This window comes from Bos indicus, chromosome 11 (genome assembly GCF_029378745.1).
Source record: "Bos indicus isolate NIAB-ARS_2022 breed Sahiwal x Tharparkar chromosome 11, NIAB-ARS_B.indTharparkar_mat_pri_1.0, whole genome shotgun sequence".
In the NCBI taxonomy this organism is placed as follows: domain Eukaryota; kingdom Metazoa; phylum Chordata; class Mammalia; order Artiodactyla; family Bovidae; genus Bos; species Bos indicus.
The window spans coordinates 47,646,737-47,674,175 of record NC_091770.1 but is presented as its reverse complement, the minus strand read 5'-3'; the positions used below and the strand labels follow the sequence as shown (position 1 = coordinate 47,674,175).

The following is a 27,439-nucleotide window of genomic DNA, read 5'->3' as shown; positions in this document are numbered from 1 at the left end:
AAAAGTGAAAAATGCAGTGGGGTACTAAAGAGCCAGGCTTTAGTTGCCTTCAGAGATCTCCAAGCATAACTCTCCTCACTTAATGTTGGCCTGAACCATTGGACCAAAAGTTTAGATAGGCCAGGCCTTATAATTAGACACAAAATGGGTTAAGATTGTGGGTAACTGAATATGTGTGTTTCTGAGAGAAGCCGTCCTTGACCAACCAGACATGACTATTAAGTCTTCTCTTGTTTGAAGTTTGTACCTTATTATTTCTCCTTTCCTTTTTTACAATCAGTGGCTAAATACACAGGGATAATTGCAGACATGGAAGCTTCATATGCTTTTATGACCAAGCCCAGCTCTCTACTGGGAGTCTATTTGAGCTGCTTCCAGAGCAACAGACTGAATGCAGCAGATTTGATTGTTATGACAAGTAGAGCAGACCTATTCAGAAAACTGTCCTTTATGTCACAATTGCCCCTTTTGGAGGAATGTTTTCTCAGAGTGTTAGTGGAAGTTGTCTTTGAGGTTCAACTCCTTGAAACCTTGAAGAGCATGTATCCCACCCTGGATTTGATTGACTCTTCTCCTTTACCTTGGTCCAGAATTGAGCTCCGAGCCCTGGGCAAAATCTCAGAAGGAGAGGAGCTGACGGTGTCCTATATCGACTTCCTTAACGTCAGTGAAGAACGCAAGAAGCAGCTGAAGAGACAGTACTACTTTGACTGCACGTGTGAGCACTGCCAGAAGGGGCTGAAGGATGACCTCTTCCTGGGGGTGAAAGACAACCCGAAGGTACACGCAGCCCCACTACTGGGGTGCTTTTGGGCATCTTCCTCAAGAGCCAGACAAGGGTGGATTCCCCAGATAACCAAGGTGCCCTTGCCTTGCTGATTTGTGGACAGAGCACCACAGATGGGTCCTAGCTAGTGTCTTGGTGCCACTGCTTGCCAGGTTTTTGAGCTTGGGGAAGTAACTCTGTTTTCTCAATTGTAAAATAGGAACATGACATCCACTGTGAGGGGCTGTTATGAGGATTAAACAGGATGATCTATGTAAAGGAAATGGCATAGAGAGTAGACACTTAGTAAATTTAAGTTCCTCTTCTTGCCCCCTTGCACATTAAGTGATGCAGAGAGTTTCTCATAGAGAGACCAGATGGGCAAAGAGATTTGTTGTCAGATTATCACAGATATGTTTCTAGTCTTATGGAAATGGGTAATGTGCAGACCAGGCGATATTTAGATTGGTTAAAACGTTTACCTCCTGAGTAGCTCTTTCCTCATCAATGGTGAGACCACTGAGCATTGCAAGTCTTATCAACGAGGAGGTCAGGGGCTTGCTGAATTGGGAGAGCTAGGCTGCTAGGTGACAGAATAGCCAATTAAAACAGCAAGCTTTTAATCGCTTACCTGTAATGGTAAAGCATGAGACTGAGACTGGAGTGGGCGCCGATTCCCCCAGTCCATTTTCCCCCCATGGGAAGGCACACAGGTGGAGGGTCAGGTAGATCAGCATAGATGTGAGGGTTGGCTCACTGCTGAGGGACCCAGAACTGAAGGCCCCACAGTTTTATGGACCCTGAGGCATGTGAGTGAGGGGGTGGGAGGTGGGGGAAGAGTTAGGAGTAGAAAAGTCTGGGATACAGAGTCAGAATGAGGAAGCATGTCTCAAAATCCCCCAGGGACTTCCCTGGTGGTCCAGTGGTTAAGACTCCATGCTTCCAATGCATGGGGTATGGGTTCCATCCTCAGTCCAGGAGCTAAGATCCTACATGCTATGTGGTGTGGCAAAGAAAATACTAAAAAAGAAAAGAAAATCTCCCCCAACTCCACTTTCACAATAAGCAGGCCTCAGTAGAGGCTCCTGAAGAAGACCTCAAGACCTCAGTTAATCAACTATACTTCAATTAAAGAGAGAGAGAGAGACTTAAGAATGAAGGCACCTGGGTCAGGAATGCCCGTATGTGAAGAGTGTGAGCTGCCAGGATGGGCCTGAGCCCTTGGCTGCACCTCCCTTCAGAGACGGCGGTGCACTGGCCTTGCACCAAGTCTTTCGTGGGGAGGGCAGCTTTCCCTCCTACCTGTGTGGCCTGCCAGGTACAGCTTATAGTCAGATCTGGAAAAAGCACATATAGGTTTTTAACTGGGCGCCAGCCTCCTTGGAGAGACTAACTCAGTAGTTCTGTATAATGCACAATCCATCAGTGCATTTGAAAACACAAATATACTTGTGAATTAACTTCTGTATCCTATTGGGCTTCCCAGGTTGCACTAGTGTAAAGAACCCACCTGCCAAAGCAGGAGACATAAGGGACTCAGGTTTGATCCCTGGGTTGGGAAGATCCCTTGGAGGAGAACATGGCAACCCACTGCAGTATTCTTGCCTGGAGAACCCCCTAGACAGAGGAGCCTGGCGGACCGTAGTCCATAGGGTTGCAAAGAGTCGGACATGACTGAAGTGACTGAGCACGCACACATACACTGCATCCTGTGTGTTGGCAGAAACTTGTCTCTGGTTATAGCAAAGGCTACAAACAAAATTGACTTCTAGGTTCAGATGGTGGGACCCACCTAATTACTTATGGCATCAGTGCTGCTGTCCCCAACTCATTTCTCTCATCCCCAGGCTACTCTAGACATTTTTTTTTTTTTGCCACTAGCTTATTTTTATTTTTAATAGATAATATTTTTACCCTTTGGCCAAGCTGTTCTAAGAATTACCCTGCAGATATACTTGCATACATGCGTGGGTATATGTATAAAGAGATAGGACACTGTGGCATTGTTGGGAACAACAAAATATTGAATAATACCTAAGTAACCACCAATAGGGAAATATTTAAGTTAGGGCAATACCTCAAAGTCACTAAAACTGATAAGGTATATCTTTATGTACAAATATGAAAGGAGCTCTATTTCTTTTTTTTCATTTATTATTTTTTTAATTGAAGTATAATTGATTTACAGTGTTGTGTTAGTCTCTGGTATACAGCAAAATGATTCAGTTATACATGTGTGTGTGCATGCTAAGTCGCTTCAGTCATGTCCAGCTCTGTGTGACCCTCTGGACTGCTGCCTGCCAAACTTCTCTGTCCGTAGGATTTTCCAGGCCAGAGTACTAGAGTGGGTTGCCATGCCCTGCTCTAGGGGATCTTCCCGATCCAGGGATAGAACCTGTGTCTCCTGGGTTGGCAGGCAGGTTCTTTACCACTAGTGCCATCTGGGAAGCCTACACACACACACATAATTCTTTTTCATGTTTTTTCCCGTTATGGTCTATCATAGGATACTGAATATAGTTTCCTGTGCTATGTAGGAGGACTTTGTTGTTTATTCATTCTATAGATAACAGTTTGTATCTGCCAGCCTCAAACTCCCAATCCTTCCCTCCCCGCCCCCTTGGCAACCATAACTCTGTTCTCTATGTCTGTGAGTCTGTTTCTATTTTGTAGACAAGTTCATTCATCTCATATTTTAGATTCCACATGTAAGAGGTACCATATAGTATTTGTCTTTCTCTTTCTGGCTTACTTCACTTAGTATGATAATCTCTAGGTCCATTCACGGAACTGCAAATGGCATTATTTCATTCTTTTTAAATCTCTGAGTAATATTTCATTGTATATAGGCACCACATCTTCTTTATTCATTCATCTGTTGATGGACATTTAGGTCGTTTTTGCATCTTAGCTACTGTGATTAGCTGAGCTCTACTTCTTTCTTTAAAATCATTTATTTATTTATATTTGGTTGGGCTAGGTCTTCCTTGCAGCGCACAGGCATTCTCTAGTTGTGGTGAGCAGGGGCAACCCTTCGTTGCAGTGCTCAGGCTTCTCGTTGTGGTGGCTGCTCTTGTTTCAGAGCACATGCTCTGGATGCTTTTGTAGTTGTGGCACACAGGCTCCGTAGCTGTGTGGCATCTTCTCGGACCAGGGACCAAACCCGTGACCCCTGCATTGGCAGGTGGATTCTTATCCACTGTGCCACCAGGGAAGTCTGAGCTCTATTTCTTAAGGGAAAAGAGTTAAGGGGCCAAACATTGACATATGAATTTGTTTCCTAGGGCTGCCATAACACCCAGGACCCCAAACTGGGTGACTTACAATAGAAATATATTGTTTCCCAGTTCTGGAGGCTAAAATTTGAAATCAAGGTCTTGGTTAGACTGGTTCCTTTTGAGAGCTATGAAGCGAGTATCTGCTCTAGGCCTCTTTCCTTAGATGGTAGACGGGCCTGGGCCTCTTTCCATGGTCTTCCCCTCATGCATGTATCTTTCTCTTTACCTGGCATTCTGTTTATAAGAACACCAGTGCCATTGGATGAAGGGGCCACCCTTAATTAAGTTTGACCCCATCTTAATTAATTACACCTGCACTGACCCTATTTCTAAAAAGGTCATGTTTTGAGGTACTAGGGGTTAGAACTGAAACATATGGATTGAATTTGGGAGGGGAGTGTAACACTGTATGCAAATTAAAATTAAATTTATTTAATTATTAAAATTAGAAAGGACACATGCACTCACACAGATACGTGTACCCACATGTGTGTGCAAGCAGAAGTCAATCTCGATACAGGGCAGGATACAAAACACTCAGGGATGTGTTCTTTATAGGAACAACCCCATTTTCATAGAATCAAAGGTTCTATAGTCCAGGAAATGTGTATTGGCTTGTATGTATGGGGCACTGAGCTCAGTACCACAGGAGGTACAGAAAGGAATAAGCTACTGTGTCCACCCTTAACCTGACCTTCTAGGACCTGCAGGTTAACGTGTGTCTTATCTGCAAGTCAGCCAGCCTTCCCGCCTGCTGCCTGGACCTGAGTAATTTTTTCATAACTTGCTTCTATCACTACCTGGAGAAGGAAATGGCACCCCACTCCAGTACTCTTGCCTGGAAAATCCCATGGATGGAGGAGCCTGGAAAGCTGCAGTCCATGGGGTCACTAAAAGTCGGACACGACTGAGCAACTTCACTTTCACTTTTCACTTTCATGCATTGGAGGAGGAAATGGCAACCCACTCCAGTATTCTTGCCTGGAGAATCCCAGGGACGGGGGAGCCTGGTGGGCTGCCGTCTATGGGGTCGCACAGAGTCGGACACGACTGAAGTGACTTAGCAGCAGCAACCACTACCTAATTTTTAAGAGACAAGACCTTCTTTTCTCACTTCTGAAATTAAATGAAATAACTGTAGTTATTTCTTTGAATCTTTTGAAATTTCTTTTTATAGAAACCAAGTTAAGGTATTAGTTTAATTATAAATTAATTAGTACAAATGAACTCAAAATAAATTAGATAAGAAACAGGAATTACTTATTATGACATGGAATATCTGTTTCTTATTTATTTTGAGTTCATTGCATGCATGCTAAGTTGCTTCAGTGTGTCTGACTCTTTGCGACCCTGTGAGCTGTAGCCTGCCAGGCTCCACTGTCCATGGGATTTTCCAGGCAAGAATACTGGAGTAGGCTGCCATGTCCTCCTTCAGGAAGTCTCCCCGACCCAGGGATCAAACCTGTGTCTCTTTATGTATTCTGTATTGTCAGGCTGACTCTTTACCACTAGTGCCACCTGGGAAGCCCCTTTGAGTTCATTAGTACTAATTAATTTATTTCCCATTTACTTATCCTGAAAGGACCCATCTATGCTCATATAATACACTATACATGTAGATTTTAATATTTTTGTATATTTTATACATTTTTAGGAGAATATCCTTAAACACACCCAAAAATCTATAGTCACATTTTAAGATTCTGAAATCAGATGTGTTGTTTTTTCTTTTTCCATTTAGTCTTTTTATATTTTATGTGAGTATAGCCAATTAGCAATGTTGTGTTAATTTCAGGTGCACAGCGGAGCAACCCAGCTATACATACACATGTATCCATTCTCCTCCAAACTCCCCTCCCATACAGGCTTTTGAATTTTTTGATATTTACCTGGCAGTGCCAATAGTTAAGTAGGTGATGTGTGGCTGTTAGTTCCTGCCCCTTCACTTTAGATAAGCTGCTACCAGATGGTGACCATATGCCCACATCTTCCTATCTGAATTGAAGAGCTGACATCTCTCTTGATACAAAACATCAATGATTTCTGCTTGAACTGACCTGGATTCAAAGCAAAAGCTTTTTATTATTTTTATATCAAAATGGTTTCTCTATTAAAATAAAGAAATAACAATAACTCGGGTTTTCATGTTGACTCAGACAGTAAAGAATCAGCCTGCAATGCGGGGACCTGGGTTCGATCCCTGGGTTGGAAATATCCCTGGAGAAGGGAATGGCTATCCACTCCAGTATTCTTGCCTGGAGAATTCCATGGACAGAGGAGCCTGGCAAGCTGCAGTCCATGGGGTCACAAAGAGTCAGACACGACTGAGTGACTAACACTTTCACTGCCTCCCTCTGCCCCCACCACAGCCCCCCACCCTCCCACCCCCCAAATATTGTAGCGGAAAGGACACTGGAGAAAAAATTAGGAGGCCTGTGTTCTCATTCTGGCTGTGACCCTGAATGTCTAAGCTTGGGCAAGGCTCTTCCTTGTGGGTTTCAGTTTCCTCATCTGTGAAGTGGGGCTTTGGACTAACTTATTAACAGTTCCTTCAGGCTTTTCTATGATGTCATCCAATTGCTTTTATTTATTTAAATAATGCTTTATCACAGCCTGATAAGCTCCTCTCTGTACATCAGCCTTTGTGACTCAACTTCAAACCTTCAGTTGGCATCAAATTGTTTCTGACTCATATATATATATATATATATATACACACACACACACACATATATGTGTATATATATATGTTACATTATACATTATATATATGTATACATTATATATATGTATATATATAATATATACACATATAGAGCTGGATAAAAATAAAAACCAAATATTTTAAAAATGAGAAAATAACACCAATTTCCCTCAGTTGTAGCTTTGTACCCTCCTTGTTTAGGTTGCTGTTTTTTAAATTTTTTATTTTTTCCCTCTTTCTCCAGCCTTCACCTATGGTTTTCACAATAGGAATGTTTCAGTTTTTCAAGTTTGGGGAGCCAGTGTCCCTCTTTCCCTCCCCTCCTCTTATTTTGGTTCCTCCTCCAGTTCCTCCCCCTTCGCCACTAGCTCCTCCCCCTTCTCCTCTGGCTCCTCTCTCTTCCTCCCTGTTTTCTATTAATCTTGGTGCTCCTGGAGAGTGGAACCTCTCTCTGTGGGGTTCCTTAAATCCTGTCTGCAGATCAGGCTTTCCTGCCTTTACTCTGAAAAGAGAGCGAAGTGGAACAGCCCATTTCCCTTCTCAGAATAGCTTCATCACATGTTGCATGGGTCAGTTAACAACCTTTCAGCCAGGTTGTTTTGAGAACCTTGGCAGTTGCCTCCTTGAAAAAATTTAACTCCCTTCAAGAGCTTAAAGTAGCACTTTTTCTTACAGCATCAAATTGAAGAAGATTAAAAAAAAAAAAGCTTTCTATAAGAGATGCACTTTATTTTTTTAAATTTGTTTTTAATTGGAGGATAATTGCTTTATGACCTTATGATGGCTTCTGCCATACAACAATGTGAATCAGCCATAAGTATGCAGATGTCTCTCTCTCTTGAATCTCCCCCCATCTCCCCATCGCACCCCTCTAGGTTGTCACAGAGCACCGTGTTGACCTCCCTGCACTATACAGCAGCTTCCCATTAGCTGTCTATTTTCCGTATGGTAATATATACATTTCACTGCTACTCTCTCAATTCATGCCACCCTGTCCTGCCCCCTCTATGTCCAAGGTCTGTTCTCTATGTCTGCGTCTCTATTCCTGCCCTGCAGATAGGTTCATCAGTACCATTTTTCTTGACATCTAACACCTTGGTATTCTCTGAGTCTATCCTGCAAGTTATTGATTACTTGAGAAGGTTCATGATGTACTCTGCATATAAGTTAAATAAGCAGGGTGACAATATACAGCCTTGACGAACTCCTTTTCCTATTTGGAACCAGTCTGTTGTTCTATGTCCAGTTCTAACTGTTGCTTCCTGACCTGCATACAAATTTCTCAAGAGGCAGATCAGGTGGTCTGATATTCCCATCTCTTTCAGAATTTCCCACAGTTTATTGTGATCCACACAGTCAAAGGCTTTGGCATAGTCAATAAAGCAGAAATAGATGTTTTTCTGGAACTCTCTTGCTTTTTTCCATGATCTAGCAGATGTTGGCAATTTGATCTCTGGTTCCTCTGCCTTTTCTAAAACCAGCTTGAACTTCTGGAAGTTCATGGTTCACATATTGCTGAAGCCTGGCTTGGAGAATTTTGAGCATTACTTTACTAGCGTGTGAGATGAGTGCAATTGTGCGGTAGTTTGAGCATTTTTTGGCATTGCCTTTCTTCAGGATTCGAATGAAAACTGACCTTTTCCAGTCCTGTGGCCACTGCTGAGTTTTCCAAATTTGCTGGCATATTGAGTGCAGCACTTTCACAGCATCATCTTTCATGATTTGAAATAGCTCAACTGGAATTTCATCACCTCCACTAACTTTGTTCATAGTGATGCTTTCTAAGGCCCACTTGACTTCACATTCCAAGATGTCTGGCTCTAGGTCAGTGATCACACCATCGTGATTATCTGGGTCATGAAGATATTTTTTGTACAGTTCTTCTGTGTATTCTTGCCATCTCTTCTTAATATCTTCTGCTTCTGTTAGGTCCATACCATTTCTGTCCTTTATCGAGCCCATCTTTGCATGAAATGTTCCTTTGGTATCTCTAATTTTCTTGAAGAGATCTCTAGTCTTTCCCATTATGTTGTTTTCCTCTATTTCTTTGCATTGATCGCTAAAGAAGGCTTTCTTATCTCTTCTTGCTATTCTTTGGAACTCTGCATTCAGATGCTTATATCTTTCCTTTTCTCCTTTGCTTTTCGCTTCTCTTCTTTTCACAGCTGTTCGTAAGGCCTCCCCAGACAGCCATTTTGCTTTTTTGCATTTCTTTTCCATGGAAGAAGCACAAGCTGGAATCAAGATTGCCGGGAGAAATATCAATAACCTCAGATATGCAGATGACACCACCCTTTTGGCAGAAAGTGAAGAGGAACTAAAAAGCCTCTTGATGAAAGTGAAAGTGGAGAGTGAAAAAGTTGGCTTAAAGCTCAACATTCAGAAAACGAAGATCATGGCATCTGGTCCCATCACTCATGGCAAATATATGGGGAAACAGTGGAAACAGTGTCAGACTTTATTTTTGGGGGCTCCAAAATCACTGCAGATGGTGAATGCAGCCATGAAATTAAAAGACACTTACTCCTTGGAAGGAAAGTTATGACCAACCTAGATAGCATATTCAAAAGCAGAGACATTACTTTGCCAACAAAGGTCCATCTAGTCAGGGCTACAGTTTTTCCTGTGGTCATGTATGGATGTGAGAGTTGGACTGTGAAGAAAGCTGAGCGCTGAAGAATTGATGCTTTTGAATTGTGGTGTTGGAAAAGACTCTTGAGAGTCCCTTGGACTGCAAGGAGATCCAACCAGTCCATTCTGAAGGAGATCAGCCCTGGGATTTCTTTGGAAGGAATGATGCTAAAGCTGAAACTCCAGTACTTTGGCCACCTCATGTGAAGAGTTGACTTATTGGAAAAGACTCTGATGCTGGGAGGGATTGGGGGCAGGAGGAGAAGGGGACGACAGAGGATGAGATAGCTGGATGGCATCACTGACTCAACAGACGTGAGTCTGGGTGAATTCCAGGAGTTAGTGATGGACAGGGAGGCCTGGCGTACTGCAATTCATGGGGTCGCAAAGAGTCGGACACGACTGAGTGACTGAACTGAACTGAACTGAGAAGATTCACTAAGAATTTTGAATATGATGAAACTTACAGTAGTTTGGAGACTAGTAGTCATCAACTAGATGGGATTTTATGAGCCAACACTTGGGCAACAAATGATAGGTGAAACTGAAGTTGTAGGTTTGATGGATGGATGATACGCTACACCTCTGGCTGCTACTCACAGGACTCTGCATACCAGGCAGGATGTGGACTCCTCTCACTAATGTGGTTGATTCAAACGGGCTTAGGGAAGCAGACACACACTGAAATGATGTGATCTGGGACCAAGACATGACCAGTTAACTAACAGGGGGCTGAGTAGCACTCAGGCGGGAAGTCAACATTTGGGTCGTCAAGCAGGAAGGCAGCCAGAAATCTCAGCCAAATCAAAGGTCAAGGTGAAGGATAACCCAGGAGTGAGACCCAATAGAAGGCAGAGCACTGACGTATGCATCAATTGTTGGGGTCAGGCTGTGAGGCAAGTACGGAAACAAACACAGAATTGTGGGGAAGCCCAGGCTTCCCTGGTAGCTCAGACAATAAACAATCTTCCTGCAATGCAGGAGGCCTGAGTTCCATCCCTGGGTTGGGAAGATCCCTTGGAGAAAGGAATGGCAACCCACTCCGATATTCTTGCCTGGAGAATTCCATGGACAGAGGAGCCTGGCAAACTACAGTCTATGGAGTCACAAAGAGTCGGTCATGACTAAGTGGCTGACATTTTCACTTTTCAGGTACAGAAGGATATGGAAATGAAGGTAGTTAGAATTATAGGGATAATGAAGAATTCTGCAGAAGTCAAAGTGGAGGGGAGGGGAGAGAAAGAAACATAATCCCACTTCTTTAAGTGATCCTGATGTTGAAGCAAGCTTGTCTTGGTTGGCAGCTCTCCTACTACAAGGTGAACACAGCAGAGCTGGCTCAAGACAGCTGGGAGCCTGAGAGAAGACCCCGATCTCCATCTATGGAGGAGGGTTGTTTTTAAGGGAACAGATGCCCATTCTCTTATTAGTTTTTGATAGTTTAGGGAAGGTGACTCCACAAAACAATTTAAGCAGAAAATCTAAACAGAGTTGTTGACCCCAATTCCTTATGGTAAAAAAAAAAATTGGATACTTGGAGACCTGATTAAATAAATTAGTCTAGCTTCGTACAGTAGAAAATTCTAGTTATTAAAAAGGCAATATAGGGTTTTTTGTTTTTTTTTTTTAGAAATCAGTTACAGGGCTTTTTTTGCCTGGGATAGACCATTTTCCTTAGAAAATTGGTCTCATGCTTCTTTCACTCCAGACTGTTATGCTTAGAACACAGAATGAATGAGCTCTTCCTGTGGGCAGCATGATAATGTCTGTAAAATTCTTTAAAATGCTTGGTAGTTTTGTTTTCATATTTATATGGGGAAATATCTACTGTTCAGTCACTAAGTCGTGTCCATCTCTGTGCAAACCCATGGACTGCAGCATTCCAGGCCCCCCTGTCCTTCACTGTCTCCCTGAGTTCCCTCAGATTCCTGCCCATGGAGTCAATAATGCTATTTAACCATCTCATCCTCTGCCACCCCCTTCTCCTTTTGCTTCAATATTTCCCAGCACCAGGGTCTTTTCCAATGAGTTGGCTCTCCGCATCAGATGGCCAAAGTATTGGAGCTTCAGTTTCAGCATCAGTCCTTCCAATGAATATTCAGGACTGATTTCCTTTAGGATTGACTGGTTTGATCTCCTTGCACTCCAAGGGACTCTCAAGAGTCTTCTTCAGCACCACAGTTCAAAAGCATCAATTCTTTGGCATTCAGCCTTCTTTATGGTCCAACTCTAATATCCATACATGCTGCTGCTGCTGCATCATTTCAGTCGTGTCCGACTCTGTGCGACCCCATAGACGGATGCCCACCAGGCTCCCCAGTCCCTGGGATTCTCCAGACAAGAACACTGGAGTGGGTTGCCATTTTCTTCTCCAATGCATGAAAGTGAAAAGTGAAAGTGAAGTCGCTCAGTCGGGTCCGACTCTTAGCTACCCCATGGACTGCAGCCTACCAGGCTCCTCTGTCCATGGGATTTTCCAGGCAAGAGTACTGGAGTGGGGTGCCATTGCCATACATGACTACTGGAAAAACCATAAATCTGACTATAATGAGTGAAAAAAAAACAGGCAATAGAGAGAAATATGTTACTATACCAGTTAGAAAAGTATGATGCTATAGACATAGACACACTCATGCATGTGTGAACATGCAGGACCAAAGTTCTGTGTATCAGAACTTTATCAGCCAGTGTAAGCTGATATGGTCATGTAGACATACTATTGATGTGTCTGTGCCTTTGATCTGTCAGTGCTTTTCCTATACTAGTTGTTAAATATTTAAAATATTATTCCTATGTATAAGTATTAGAAAATACTCCTCAACATACTGTGTCCATCTTTGGGTGAGTTCTGGGGATTTCTGCTTTTTTTCTCCATGTTTTTTTCATATGTTTTTTTTTTTTACAGTTTGCATATATTAATTTTACAGTCAGAATAAATAATAAAGATATTTTTATTTTTGAAAAAATTATATCAGATTTGCCTGAGCAAAAAACTTTTTTTTTTCCCCCCCAGAAAAGAGCTTCTGATATTGGTAAGCATTGCAGGCAAACTCTTTCTTTGGTCTTTGGGAAATCTGGCACTTTTTCTTCAAAATTATGCTTTCATGGGAACTGGCTTCTTAATTATGCTATCTTGAATATCAAAACCTCATTTTTGTTTTACAAGATCACTAGACTGCTTAGGCAAACGTAGGAAGCCTAATTGGTCTAGATTTCACAGCTAACAAGTTCTTCATGGTAGCCTTTTTTTTTTTTAATCATGCGTTTATTTATTTTGTTGTGTCCGGTCTTCGCTGAGGCCCACTGGGCCGTTTGCTGCAGGGCACTGATTCTGTAGTTGTGGCACTTGTGTTTCACTAGTTGTGTCACGAAGATTGGTTGCTCCTGGGCATGTGGGATCTTATTTCCCTGACCAGAAATCAAACCTGTGTCCCTGCTTTGTAAGGTGGATTCTTAACCACCAGATCACCAAGGACGTTCCATGATATCATTTTGATCATCCTAAGGAACTATGAGCAGGATGCAGAGACACGTGAAAGGGTTGACAGCCCATAGCCACAGGGCCCTGTTTAATGAGCTTCAGTGGCAAACTGGAGTATGATTTTTTTTTTTTTGTCAAACTCTCAGACTCTGTCCTCAGCCCTGTGCTGGTCAGTATTTGGGTGAAAACAAAGATTCAAGGCCATACCTATAGAATATGTGGTTGATTTGAAGTCAAGAGGAAGAATGGCAAACATTTTGGGTGATAGAATACAATAAGAATCCAAAATGCCAGAGAAAACACAACAGGGATTAATGTCAGATTCTTCACTGGGGTCTATAAACCCAGGCACGAGCTGGGCTGGGGAACATGATCCAGCAGCAAGGCTCAGGAACTTGGTCAATGGAAAATGCAATGTGCATCAGAAGCATAATGAGGGAGTTGGAAAAGCTTTAGGGATCCTGAGCGGCATTTACAGAAATGAAGCATTCACAAGGAGGAAGGCATTAATCTCGTACTACAGTAAATGTCAACAAGAGCAACTGAACCTATTTGCAGGGCAGGAATGAGACGCTGACATAGAGAACTAAAATGTAGACATGGTCGGCGGGGTGGGAGGGTTGGACAAATTGGGAGATTGGGATTGACATATATACTCTGCCATGTATAAAAAGAGAGCCAGTGGAAGCCTCCTCTATAGCACAGGGAGTTCACTTCGGTTCTCTGGGATGGGGGTGGGTGGTACGAGGGAGGTCCCAGAGGGAGGGGGATATGTGTACAGTTATGGATGATTCACTTCGTTGAACAGCAGAAACTAACACAACATTGTAAAGCAATTATACTCCAATAAAGAAAATATTGGCTGTTCAGAGATGCGGTGGACTGCCTCACGAACAGGTCTCCAGCTCAGTGTCCCTTCCTTTCCCAGCCCTCTCAGGAGGTGGTGAAGGAGATGATACAATTCTCCAAGGATACACTGGAAAAAATCGACAAGGCTCGCTCTGAGGGTTTGTACCACGAGGTAAAAATTCATTTTTATAGGGGATAGGGGTGGGGAAGAGGGCAGAAGGGTTCTCTAGTAAAGGAGGGAAATGGTGGGGGGCAGTCAAGACGGGGAGGCTACCAAGCAGGTTTTTTTTCTGGAAGATGTCCCATGGTTGAGACCATGACTCTTCTTGCCCCTAAGCCATGCAGCCTCTTTTAGGGGCGTGTTCTCACTGATGGTTCAACTCACTAAAACTGGGTTTGAGGAAAGCACAGGCAGCCTGACAAATGTCCCTGGGGTTTGGGGGATGGTCTGTAATATTTTAGGTTGGCATCAGGGATGGAGGAATGGAAACGGCAGTGGGTGGCTTGCTTTCTGGTAACTGAACATGTGTCCTGCCTACACTTTCCAAGCTCTTCTAACTGTGCATTCAACCCTGGCTGTACGTTAGAGCCAGGCTGTACACTAGAATCATTGAAAAATACTGACACTCAGGACAGTCCTTCCAGAATCTCTTAGAGTGGGACCCAGACATCAAGATTTTTAAAGCTCCCGTGTGATTTCAATGTGCACCTAAAGTTGAGACCCACCACCAGCACTGACCTGCAGAGCACTTACTTGCATTGAATTCTGTCAGGCAGTTTGTTGGAAATACAGATTCCTGTGTCTCACCCCCTGAGATGTGATTCACCCAGTCTGCAACAGAACACAGGGATCATCACAGTATTTTTTTTTCCCCCTCCAAGCTCTTTAAAGAACTTGTGTGGCTGGGTTTGGATGCCACTAGGGTGTGGCAGTGTGGGAGATTCATTTCTGTTCATTTCTGTCAGCTTGTCCGTTGTCTTCATTCTTCTTTCCTCATTCATTCATTGCCTATTTTTGAGCCCTTATTGAGGTGACCAACACAGGACATGCTGCTTGCCTCCCAGGAGTCTGTCAAGTCTCAGGGAGAGTCCCATGAACAAAGTGTTGCTGTGCAATATAGAAAATTTAGAGGTTTGAGGTAGGAGCTTCAGTTCCTGATTCCATTCCTCTGTCCTCTCTTCTTCTTCGTCTGTCCTCTTCTGCGCTTAAGCTGGGCAGGGCCAGATGTAGGGCTGGAGAGTGCCTATGAGTTCATGATTGTTTTCAGGATGGATGGCTTGTTAGCTCACACTCTGTCACACCCCCACCCAGTTGCCCCAGGGGCCTCTGGGAGAATCTCAGAGAAAACTAATTTCCACTCATTGGAAATGGAAAGAATTGTGTGACGTTTCTTCCATGAGATTGGCAAGGGAAAGAGAGGAGAGCTATGAACCACTAAAATCTAGAAACCATCTGACTTTGTAGGGCATCACTGAAGCTATGTCTACATGTGAATTAGTCAGGAAAGCCTGCCTCCAAGTCCCTTGGGATTGAGCCCATCTTCTTCCTCACCAGGACCAATGTGGCCTCCTTCTAGTCAGTCTCCTGGACCTTCTCTCTTCCAATCCATCCTGTACACTTCTAGCAGGTCATGACTGTCCAATGTCACTGTGCATAAGGGCCACCCGGGGGCAGATACGAGCTACAGATGCCAGGGTCCCTCCCCTAGATATTTAATTTCTTTGGTCTGGGGTAGGACTCAGACACCGGGATTTAAAAAAGCTCTCCAGGCACTTACAGAGATTTTGTCCCAATGGTACCTGAGTGCACACTGGTATCACTAGTCCAAATGATGCCTTTTATAGCCATAGAGGTGTGGAAATGGAGCCATAGCTTGGATTCTACTGGTTACATCACCTACCGTACTACACATCCTCCTAGCCTAATAAAAAGTGTTATAAGGCTGTCAAAGGCTCAGGTGAAGCACTGCTTTATAAGCAATACTTCATGAGAAGGGACCATATCTTCCAGCATGTGGTATACTCTTTATGTTTTTCCAGCTTTATTGAAACATAGTTAAGAAGTAGAAATTTTACTTGTTCAAGGTGTTAAAAAAAAAAAAAGCTCTCCAGATTATTCCGAAGTAGAGCCACGATGGAGAATCACGGACATGATGGTTAAGATAAAGCTCCATTGCTTGGTTTGAATCTGCACTGCATGGCTCACTCTCTGTGTAACTTCAGCAAAGCACTTACCCTCTTGGTGCTTCTGTTTGCTCATCTGGGAAAATGAGGATATTAGCAGCACTTCTCTCATCATGCTGTTGTGAGAGGAAGTAATGTGTGAATATAGCTTTCATAACTCCCTACTGACTTCTTTTTTAATTGGAGGATAATTACAATGTTGTGGAGGTCTCTGACATGCATCAGTGCCCCCTTGAGCCTCCGTCCCTGACACATTCCACCCTTCTAGGTTGCCATGGAGTGCCAGGCTGGACTCCCTGTGTTATATAGCAGCTTCCTGCTAGTTATCCATTTTACACATAATGGTGTATATATGTCAGTGCTACCTTCTCAGTTTGTCCTTCCCTCTCTTTCCCCCGATGTGTCCATTCTTTATATCTGCATCTCCATTCCTTCCCTGCAAATAGGTTCATCAATACCATTTTTCATATTCCACATATATGCATTAATATACGATATTTATTTTTCTCTTTTTGACTTACTTCATTTCACTCTGCATGACAGCTCTAGGTCCATCCACATCTACAAATAACCCAGTTTTGTTCCTTTTAATGGCTGAGTTCCTTTTAATATACCATTGTGTGATTCCATTATTCTCAACCAGTTTTATTTAGGTTTCTGTCAATTGCTAAGGAAACTCCTGACTAGCACACATACATACAGCAGATAGGAAACTTAGCTCATGTTTGTCTGGCCACCTTCCTTGCATATCATCTCGCTGCATCCTCACATGGCAGAGGTATGGACACAGAGAAAGATGTCTGCATCTCCATCTCTTCTCTGCAAATAGGTTCATCAGTACTATTTTTCTAGATTCCATTTGTTGTTGTTCAGTCATGTCCAACTCTGCAACCCCATGGACTGCAGCACCCCAGGCTTCCCTGTCCTTCACTTCCCTGTCCTCCCGGAGTTTGTTCAGACTTGTGTCCATTGAGTTGATGATGCCATCCAACCATCTCATCCTCTGTCATCCCCTTCTCCCCTCACCCTCAATCTTTCCCAGGGTCAGGGTCTTTTCCAATGAGTCAGCCCTTTGCATCAGGTGGTCAAAGTATCGGAGCTTCAGCTTCAGCATCAGTCCTTCTAATAAATATTCTAGATTCCATATATATGCATTAATATGCAATATTTGTTTTTGTCTTTCTGACTTACATCATTCTGTATAACAGGCTCTAGGGTCGTCCATCTCACTACAACTGACTCAAATTCATTTCCTTTTTATGGCTGAGCAGAATTCCCTTGTATATATGTACCATTCATCTGTTAACAGACTCCATACTAACTTCTATGGTAACTCCTCATCCTGCCATGTCAGCACTGTGTCCCACAGTTACCCTTTCCATCTCTACATCTTAGCCAAATGGGAACCATTTTTCTCTTCAAATCACAAGCTGGTGCTTTCCCATCTCTGTTAGCAGTTTCCTCAGTCTTCAAAGCATGAGTGTCCATGATGGCATCATGATGCTCCCGTATGTGAATTAAGCTTGTGCTCTGGTGCAGTGAGTACAATCAGGGTTTGTGTCTCCTAGGTTGTGAAGTTATGCCGGGAGTGCCTGCAGAAGCAGGAGCCAGTGTTTGCCGACACCAACATCTACACGCTGCGACTGCTGAGCATTGTTTCCGAGGTCCTCTCCTACCTGCAGGCCTTTGAGGAGGCCTCACACTACGCCAGGAGGATGGTGGATGGCTACATGTAGGTGACGATCCTGGGTCTCAGGTAGTCTCCAGAAATGTGTCTATTTCAGGGATGGTAAGAAGATGGCAGGCATATCACTATATCCCTCCCTCTGGCACCCACAGCAGGCATTAGTAATCTATCACCATCCTCTTTATGACTGAACCTCTTTATCATGGTGTGCCCACCAATAATGTCCAAATAATCAGATCGGATACTTGAGATGAAATCTGTGTGTCAACCTTTGTCTTTCCCACCTCCAGGTTGTCTATTATTTGGGTGGCATCTTCTGTTTTTGGTTTCCTTAAGGCTAAATCTGGCTTGCTTTTAAGTGCCTAGAAAGGTTCCCCCCACCCCCAACCAATCAACCAATCAACAGAGGCAATCTTGCAGCTTTAGAGTTTATCAAAAGAAAAAAGAAAGGGACTTCCCTGATAGTCAGTGGTTAAGACTCTGTGCTTCTACTGCAGGGGATAAGAGTTCAATCCCTGGTTTGGGAACTAAGATCCTGCAAGCCGCACAGTGTGATAAAAAAACAACAAACAAAAAAACAGAGAGAAAGAGAAGGAAAAAAAGAAAGAAAATAAAAGAGGCGTGGGCCATCCTTGCTTATAAACTGTAAAAGGCAACTTCCTTGCCTTTCCTCTGCTAATGTCTTCTCTTGCCATATGTGTCCACATTGGTGTGTGAATTTGTATTTCTGGCCAAATGAATACTTTTGCATAAGAAAGTTGTATTTTTTGAATGGAGGGTACCCTTTTCAATCCATGGAGGGTACAAAAGGAGGGTACCAGGGAGGTAAGAATACCACTTGGTCCCACGAAGAGCATTCAAATTATTTTTTTCCCCTAAACTTCTTAGCTTTTTCCCAAGGAGAGGTTGGGTACTCCTGAAGGCTGTCAGCTCCCAGTACTCAAGTTCCAAGTACAATCCTGCCCCCGTTTCCCTGTGAGGACTTGGCTCAGTGGCCCAGGTCAGAGTCTCCACCTCACAGTCTCACCATGTGGGGTGTTTGGTATCTGACTGCAGCTCTGTGTGCCTCAATCTATCTTTGATGGTGGATACCTCCCAGGGCTGATGGGAAAGCAAATGGACTTAATCAGTGAGGTCACTTTTATTTATTTATTTATTTATTTTTGACTGCCCTGGGTCTTCATTGCAGTGTGCTGAGGCTTCTCTCTAGTTGTGGCACACAGGCTCTCTAGTTGCCCCACAGCAAGTGGGATCTTAATTCCCCAGTGAGGGATTGAACCTGTGTCCCCTGCATTGGACGGAGGATTGTTAACCACTGGACCACCAGGAAAGTCCCATGGTTGCTTTATAAGCTGTCAAATGCTGTGCAGATGCAAGGCAGGTTGGGAATATGGGTTATGATTACTTGCTCTGTCCCCACAGGAAGCTGTACCATCACAACAATGCCCAGCTGGGCATGGCCATCATGCGGGCAGGGCTGACCAACTGGCATGCTGGCAACATTGAAGTGGGGCATGGCATGATCTGCAAAGCTTATGCCATCCTCCTGGTCACACATGGACCCTCTCATCCCATCACCAAGGACTTAGAGGCAAGTGGCATCTTGTGGCTGGGCTGGGCTCTCTGAAGATGAAAGCTGAGTACTAGATTCTGCTTTTGCAAAGACCCTAGTTGCCTGCTAGACCAGGAGGGAATTCAGACATGCTTAGTCCCTCCTCTCATTTTACATCTGAAAAAACTGAGACCCAGGGAAGGAGAGTAACCTGTCCTTAGTCACAAAGCTAGTGGATGGCGAAGCTCAGACTTGAACCCTAGGATGCTCCAAGCCTAGACTGAGAAAACCTAATGGTATGCATGTGTGTGTAACACGTACATTAGAAAACCTGCTATGTGAAGTAGAGTCAGAGAGCACAGGCTCTAGAATCAGACTGCTGCTGCTGCTGCTTTACCACTTTCCAGCTGTGTGGCTGCTAATACTGAATGTATGGGCCTCAGTCTCCTTATCAGTGAAATGGAGGAAAAAGACAGGGTTGGCACAAGGGTTTGATGAATTGGTGTGTGAATGGAATGCTCTTCATAGCTACTGGTTTCCTTTGTGCTTTGAACACTGATTTGCTTGAAAGTAACAGAGTCCAAAGGCCTGTCCTCAGGCAGCAGTATAGGGAAAGAAGACAGACCCTAGCGTCATAGAACGTACAAGAAGACTAACTTTATGTCAGTATATTAAGCTTGTCAAATAAGTCATTGTCACCGTATTCACTGCTTTGACCTTAGCCCTGCAGCGAAGCCTGGCCCTTGATAAATATTTCTTGAATTAACATTAGGAGGGTGAGGGTTTTGCTATGTGTCACAGGCTGTAGTCTTCCTGGCACATTATAGAGTACAGGGCATCTCACCCATTTCATGTATGAGCAAATTGAGGGCTGAAGGGATTAAGTCCCACAATGTTAGATGGGACTTCAGTGCAGGAGCCAAGGTTCAAACCCAGGTCCCCACCTGGCACTTCCTAAGAATAATCTCTGCTGAGAACAGTCCCACAAGCTGCTCTCTCAGTGGTTCGTGTGACTGCCTCTTCCTAACAAATGGAGCCCACTGTCAAGACATTCGACCCCCAGTGGATGAGTGTGAGTATACATGCGTGCATGTGTGTGTAGGGTGTATATGTGTCCTTTCCAGCAGGGCCAACATAAGTCAGAGACCGACACGTCCTGGGGCTTTGTCATCACTGTTTCCGATGTATCCGCGTCCCACAGGCCATGCGGATGCAGACGGAGATGGAACTGCGCATGTTCCGCCAGAACGAATTCATGTACCACAAGATGCGCGAGGCCGCCCTGAACAACCAACCCATGCAGGTCATGGCCGAGCCCAGCAAAGAGCCGGCGCCAGCTCTGTTCCACAAGAAGCAATGAAGACCTGCATGGTGGGGGAGGGGCGCCGTGGCTGGGGCACTGGGGAGACATCCTGAGGGTGGTGGGTTTCTGGGGAGACCCTTGAGGAAATCAGGGTAATACGCAACTTTGTTGCCATGGGAACGTACTGCTCTGTGATCCCTGGTGTCATTTTCTTTAACTTCAACTCAGTCCAATTCAGTTTAACTCTATCCCAGCCCAGCCCGGTCTAACTCATCCTACAAGTGTTTATTGGGTGCTAGACCTTAGGTATAAAGAAGTTCCAAAGGTAACTGGGGAGAGGAAACATAAACAAACAATTAAAACACAGTGTGACAATAAATGCAATGGTAAGCTGTATGGAGAGAGGGATATGTGTCTAGGGTGTGTGTGTGTGTGTGTGTGTGTGTCCATCGCGGGGTGGGGGTGGGTGGCGGTTAGTCATGGAGGAGATGACCTCTGAGCTGAGAGTTGCAGGTACCTGGAGTCTCAGCTGTCTGCTCACCTATCTGTGCAGGTATCTCAGGGATATTCAGGATTTGCTGACTGGAATGGGTGTTGTCCAGTTTCCACAGGTGACTGTGGAGTTATGAAGATGGGACTGTGTTTGGGCCATGTGGGTCCTACTCAGAGAACTAGAACCTCTTTAATAAGGGTACTGTGCAGAAGGAGAGGGAGGTTTGCTCAAGCCACTTGAGGCCTCAGTTTAAAGTCTGGGTTCCCAGGATTATTCTGAAACTACTTTTAGAACAGAGACGGAGTGGCTCCCTTCTCTACCCTCTGAGTCAAGCCTTGTGATTCCCATGATGTGGGAGTAGTTGGATGTTAGCTGAGATTTCTCTGGCCCAAGTCTCTTTAGGGTGAAGCTGAGGCAGAAATTTGGAAACCCACCTACCTGATAATCATGGGTCCAGCAGAACTGGCCTTTGGATATTTGATTTGGTTACATGTGCCTGGGTGGTCTATATCAGCTTAGACTTCATCACTGACCCCCAGGAAATCTCTATTTTTAGTTATGAATAATTATGACTTCCTTGGGTTAATTTCTTTCATTGTCCATACCCTGGGTTCTTTACTTTTCTTACCAGGAGAAATGTCTAATCTGGACACTTCACACTTAGGTTGGGACCTCTTTGGGGTATGATCTACTTGCTCTCATCTCCTGGGGAGCTGCTCTTGATTTTTCACTCAAGAATGAGGGTCTTGGGAATCAACCAATCCAGCTGTCCCATTGGCCTGGGACAGTTGTTCTAATTGTGCTCTTGTATCTTCTGGGAGCCCAAACTTCTCACCAGTGTTTTGGGGGATCCTGGACCAAAACCCTCTTTTTGGGAGTGTCACCAAGTCTTCTATATCCTTTGGAGCCACCCTTGACCCCAGAGCTCTGACTAACATCTTGAAGTCACATGATCCCCCCAGGACCTAGATTTGTCACCTGTGCCTAAAGAGTCACTTCCTCCATCCTTACACCCCTTCATCCTCAGAACAATCCACTACCTCCCTTGGAACCTAACAGCCCTGCCAATGTGCCAAAATCTTTGTCCAAAAAGTTCTGCAAAGATGCCAACTCTTTGCAGAGTGCTTGTACCTGGCACTTGGCTCTTTACTGAGGACACCTGCTTCTTTAGAACTTTCACTGGGAGAGTGACAGTTCTTCTAAGCCCACATACTACACGGCAAAGGACGGAACCAGCCCTCTCCCAGGGAGCCAACTGTGCCAGTTCAAATGGTCCCTCTTCTATTCCCAGTCTTCCTAGGTGGCATTAGTGGTAAAAACTGGCCTGCCAATGCAGGAGACCCTGGTTTGATCCCTGGGTTGGGAAGATCCCCTGGAATAGGAAATGGAAACCCACTCTGGTATTCTTGCCTGGGAAATTTCACGGACAGAGGAACCTGGCGGGCCACAGTCCGTGGGGCCACAGAGTTGGACATGACTGAAGTGACTTACCCTCATATAAAACCTTCCTCCAAATCTCTTTCCTTCTTTGTCACTCTCATCTGCCACACTGCTGGTCATTCTCCCATATTCCTGGTCTGTTTCCCATCCCCTCTTCTCAAATTAGGTGTCTGTCTTCCTTTTGGCCCATGCCCCCTTCCAGCAGAGTTCTGACCTAGATTAATTCAGCTGTCCTATTTTTCCTCTGTTGTACCTGGAGGTCTGTGCACAGCCAGGAAAATGGCACCTTTCATCACAGGTTCTTCCACAGACTCCTCGCCAACCTCAGCTGGCCTTGGGGTGCAGCCCAGACGTGCTCCCTGTGCCCCTTGCTGGCTCTCCCTTTGCCCAGTGGTTATTTCAGCTCTTCACTCCTATTCTTGAGTTCTCAGCTTTCAGCAGGCCCTCATTGCCTGCTTCATGGAGGGGCCAGGAGATGGGATTTCCTCAGTTTCCTCTTCCCACGTGGGTTCACACATGTCATATCTGTGCTTGTCCTTCCCGTCCCCCCTCCTCACACCCCCTTCTCCTCCAAAGCCAAACTCTCCACCTGCACCTTGGACTCCTGTCCCCTCCTGGGTCTTTAAACCTCGCTTCCCCTATATTCTCTCTCATCTTGGATTCTTCACATTTCTGGCTTATTTAAAGCAGTTAATTGACATGCAGGGGACTCATAATCTTTAAGGTTAACTATTTTTTAAAAGGCTTTGTCTCCCATGTTTATTAACAATTCTTTTTAAAAAAAAAAATTATTGATTTTGGCTGCATTGGGCTTTTTTTTTTTTTTTTTTTTGGTTGTGGCACACAAACTCTTACTTGAGCATGTGGGATATATTTCCCTGACCAGGGATCGAACCCAGGCCCCCTGCATTGGAAGCACAGAGTCTTAGCCACTGGACCACCAGAGAATTCCCTCTTTAAAAAAAAAAATGCCTTTTTTTTTTATTGTGGTAAAAGTTACATAATATGAAACATACTATTTTAACCATATTTAACTGTACATTTCAGTGGCACTAAGTACATTCCCATTGTTGTGCTCACCATTGTCCATCTCCCAAATTTTTCACTTTAGTAAACTGAAGCTCTGTCCCCATTAAATACTAACTCCCCTCCCTGCCCTGCCCTGCATCTACCAATGTACTTTCTGGCCCTATGAATTTGACTGTTCTGGGTACCTTGTATAAGTGGAATCAGACAGCATTTTTCTGTACCTACTGTATACTGGAATTTAGCTTTCTTCACTTTCCATTTCTTCCTGAACCCACTGCAGAATGATCATGGCGCTTTCCAAGGTTGACTCATGGTGGGCCATTTCAGCCTTCGTATTATCTGGCTTCTCTGCTTCAGTTGGCATCACAGCCCTTGATTTCTGGGTACCACATCCTTGTAATGATTCTCTGTCGAGGTTTCTCTCCTGCCCTTGACAGGCTGGTATTTCCTAGAGCTGGTTTTGTTCATTCTGGTCACTCTTGGTTGGTCCTCATCTCCCTCTGCACACCTTCCCCCAGGAGCTCAGCCAGGCTCTTTGTTTCCTCATGGCCTCAGAGCTTCCCTGATGGCCCAGATGGTAAAGAATCTGCCTGCAGATTGGGCAGATCCCCTGAAGAAAGGAATGGGCACCCACTCCAGTATTCTTGCATAGAGAATCTTATGGACAGAGGAGCCTGGCAGGCTGAAGCCCATGGACTCGGAAAGAGTCAGACACTACTGAGTGACTAACACTTTCATACTTTTGAGGCTGATGTTCTTAAGTCTGTACCCTCTAACCTTGTTCTTGAACATTAGTCCCACATCTCCTGTCGAACGTTCTGCCTCTCAAACTCATCATGTCCAAAAGGGAACTCTTTCTCTTTCCTTTCTCCCCACTCCTGCGCCTGTTCCTCCTCAACACCCATTGCCCCCAAGGAGAACATCTGACTACTGGTCTAGTTACTTACTGAGTATTTAGTTCATCTGAGATTTTAGTCAGGGCCACTTACTCATGGGTCCTTGGGTGACCCATGTCCTCCTGTGCCTCTCTGAGTTTCGAAACATTGTGTCTAAAATATGCAAAACCTATCAACTCCTATTCATCTTTCAGCACCCACTTTGGAAATCACCCTTTCTGTAAAGCCCTTCCTGAAAGGTTTAGATTCAGCTGGCTGCCTATCGGAGTCTGTCATATTACCCTTGAATCTCCCATCATAACATTTTCCTCATGACCTTATATCGCCTTTTTACTTGTCTGCCTCCTCCGGAGGGCAGGAGCTTTGTCCCTTTATTCATCTTTCTATCCCCAGAACCTAGCACAGGTCCTGGGACATAGTAGGTGCTCAGTTAATATGTATTGAATGAATGATTAAGTGAATGAATTTGCTTAGATCAGAGCACAAGAGACATAGAACTATGTATCTTGAGTTTTTATTATAGCAGTCCAAATAGGCTATTAAATTTCCATGTTTCCAAGCAAATGTGTGTGGCTTCTTTCTTTCTGACAGTCTGTTTAAAGCAGTGTTAATAGACCTCTCTGTCATGATGGAAATGTGTTTTATCTGTGTCCAGTATGGTAGCCACTAGCAACATGGGACAACTGAGAACTTGAAATGCGTCTAGTATGAGTGATGAACTGAGCTTTTAACTATTATATTTCAATGAAAATAGCCAATGTAGCTGGTGTCTACTGTATTAGTGCAGTTTTAGAGAATTCTTCAGTGTAGTTTTTAAGATCATGTACACTGACACAAATTAAGTTCATATCAGTGGTCCTGATATTAGTTAGATGATCTTGGGCTGGTTATTTCATCCATGCTTCAGTTTCATTATTTCTACATACCATGGAGTGTTACTATAAGAGATACGTTTTTTTTTTTTTTGTTTTTGTTTTTTTTTTTTACAACAATCAGAATTATTGTAATTAAGATAGTTTTCCACCATGGGGAACCAGTTAACGTCTCCCAAAGTGAGGCAATTGAGGCTTCAGGAGTGTCCATAGCCCCAGTCATCTTGTTCATGTGTTTAGAAAAATAAGTAACATCAGTGCTCATATCAGGTATATATGTACAGCATTGGGTATGAATAATGGCACAAGTTCTTCCTTGCGCAGCTGTCAAAATATCTAAAGCCAATCTGTTTTGTAAAACCACCTTTCTAATTTGTGCTTGTTCAGCATTAAGAGCTGAAATAGCTTTTTGAGAATCTTGCAATGCCTGTTGAGTAAAATTAGTCAAAGCATCTACTCGTAGCATAACATCTGTAGTTCCCAGAGAGGGAACAAACACTGCAGCCAAATAATCATACCAGTGAAATACAGACCTTGCCCACGGAGTTTTAAGGTGGGGTAAATCAGCAGATTTTTCTGGAAGCTCTGAAAACATAAAGCCACGAGTAAAGGCACCCTAGGATGCATCTCCCTATCCAACCAGGGGGAAGCCATGCCCATAGGTAAGAGCCACATATCCAATAGGTCCCATTTGGAGCAAGCCGGCGTGACTGAGATATCCAGTTCCAATTAGTGCCTGGCCAGGCAAAGGAAGGACCTGAACTGGAGTTGGAAAACATGGGAATGATTACGTTGCATATATCCTGAGGCAAAAATCCCAATTGCTTCCAATCATTGTAATTAAGTTGTTGGCTAACTTTTGGGGATGGCTCTGATTGTTCCCAGCATATAGGGGCAGTAGATATTAGACGTCCTTTTTCAGGAGTTAGCCATATAGCCTCATCCCATATTTAATAAACATCAGGTAAAAAAACCATTAGATCTAGACCTATTTGCCTTATGTGTAGTGAAACAGTCATCGAACCGAGACAATGTATAATCAAAATTAAAAGTCACGTTATGTCCATAGTTAAAGTACAAGTGTTGCACCAGTCCATTTTAGGGTTGTTAGATGTCATCAGTTTAGGAAGAGGCATCACATGATTGTTGTTGAATGTATTCGCAGACTTGGAGAAAGTCTTTTCCTTGAAGTGGAGATGTCCACCACAGGAAGCCTTCCACTCCACAGACCCAGCAGTTAGATTGATTATGAAATGCTGCGTAGGAGTGAGCCCAGGACAGGAAGGCATTGTCTTGAGGATTAAATGGCAGACTCAAGATTTTTGGAGTCAGCAGAAGTAGGCTCACATAGATTATCAGGCCCATCTGAAAAGTACAAAGTCAGAGCATAGAAAGTAAAGACATAAAATGAAGTCACTTAGTTTCGGTCATGGTGCCACCTCTTAATTCAAGTGTGATGTACCCACGAATCAATTCCTGGCACTTTGACAGCTCGATTCCTGGCTCAAATAGAGGCTTGCTTGACTCAGAGGTTGGGTCAGGAGTCGTCTCCTGGAGTTCTGTTAATGCTTGTTGAAAAGCTTTTGGCTTGTCCAGACAGTCCCATTACAGAAGCGGATCAGGAAGAAAGTGGGCCAGAGGCTTCAATAAGCACAGAATAAGTTGCCCCAGTGTCTCCAACCGGCCACCATTTGCCATCCTCCAATGGATACCATGGCCATGCAGTATCACATAGGAAGACCAGGTGTGTCTTCTTTAAGCCCTGGGGATCAAATCTATCCCAGTTTTTCAGGATACAGTTCAAAGCAGTGAGGCTGGAATTGTTAGCTCCCATCTTGTCCTGAAGAATCCCGGACGAGCCCCCCAAGATGAAAGGTTGTTGCTGAATCATGCAAAGAGGCCAGGATCCTTGGCCTCTGGAGGAGAAGAATTCAATCCGGGGCCAGAGACGAGGCTTGATCGCTCAGAGCTTTTGTGTAATAAAGTTTTATTAAAGTGTAAAGGAGATAGAGAAAGCTTCTGATATAGACATCAGAAGGGGGTAGAAAGAGTACCCCAAGATACGTTTTTAAAAATATAGGTTTCTTAAAACAGTGCCTGTCTCATCCTAAGTGGTCCATGAGCATTCCACCCATGCTTCTGTTGGGGTGTCCCTTCCCCTACTTGAGAAAGTGGGGGTGAAGGACAGAGACAAGCAGTGGTGTGCTAGACCAGCTCGAGACAGTCAGCCACACACGCCTCTTCCCACCTCTGCATAGCATCACACTGATAACC

General features: G+C 44.1%; 1 protein-coding gene across 2 annotated transcripts in view; it reads left to right on the top strand.

Annotated features, from left to right (window-relative positions):
* The window catches only part of SMYD1 (SET and MYND domain containing 1), a 49,763-nt gene extending 24,906 nt beyond the window's left edge, over positions 1-24,857 (top strand). For both annotated transcript variants that reach the window (XM_019970281.2, XM_019970280.2), the window contains 5 exons: positions 591-780; positions 13,789-13,881; positions 17,462-17,625; positions 19,003-19,171; positions 20,334-24,857. In XM_019970281.2, coding sequence (XP_019825840.2) covers positions 591-780; positions 13,789-13,881; positions 17,462-17,625; positions 19,003-19,171; positions 20,334-20,492 — 775 coding nt within the window. In that variant the 3' untranslated portion in view covers positions 20,493-24,857. The remainder of the gene's footprint in view (positions 1-590; positions 781-13,788; positions 13,882-17,461; positions 17,626-19,002; positions 19,172-20,333) is intronic.
* Positions 24,858-27,439: the final 2,582 nt, after the last annotated feature.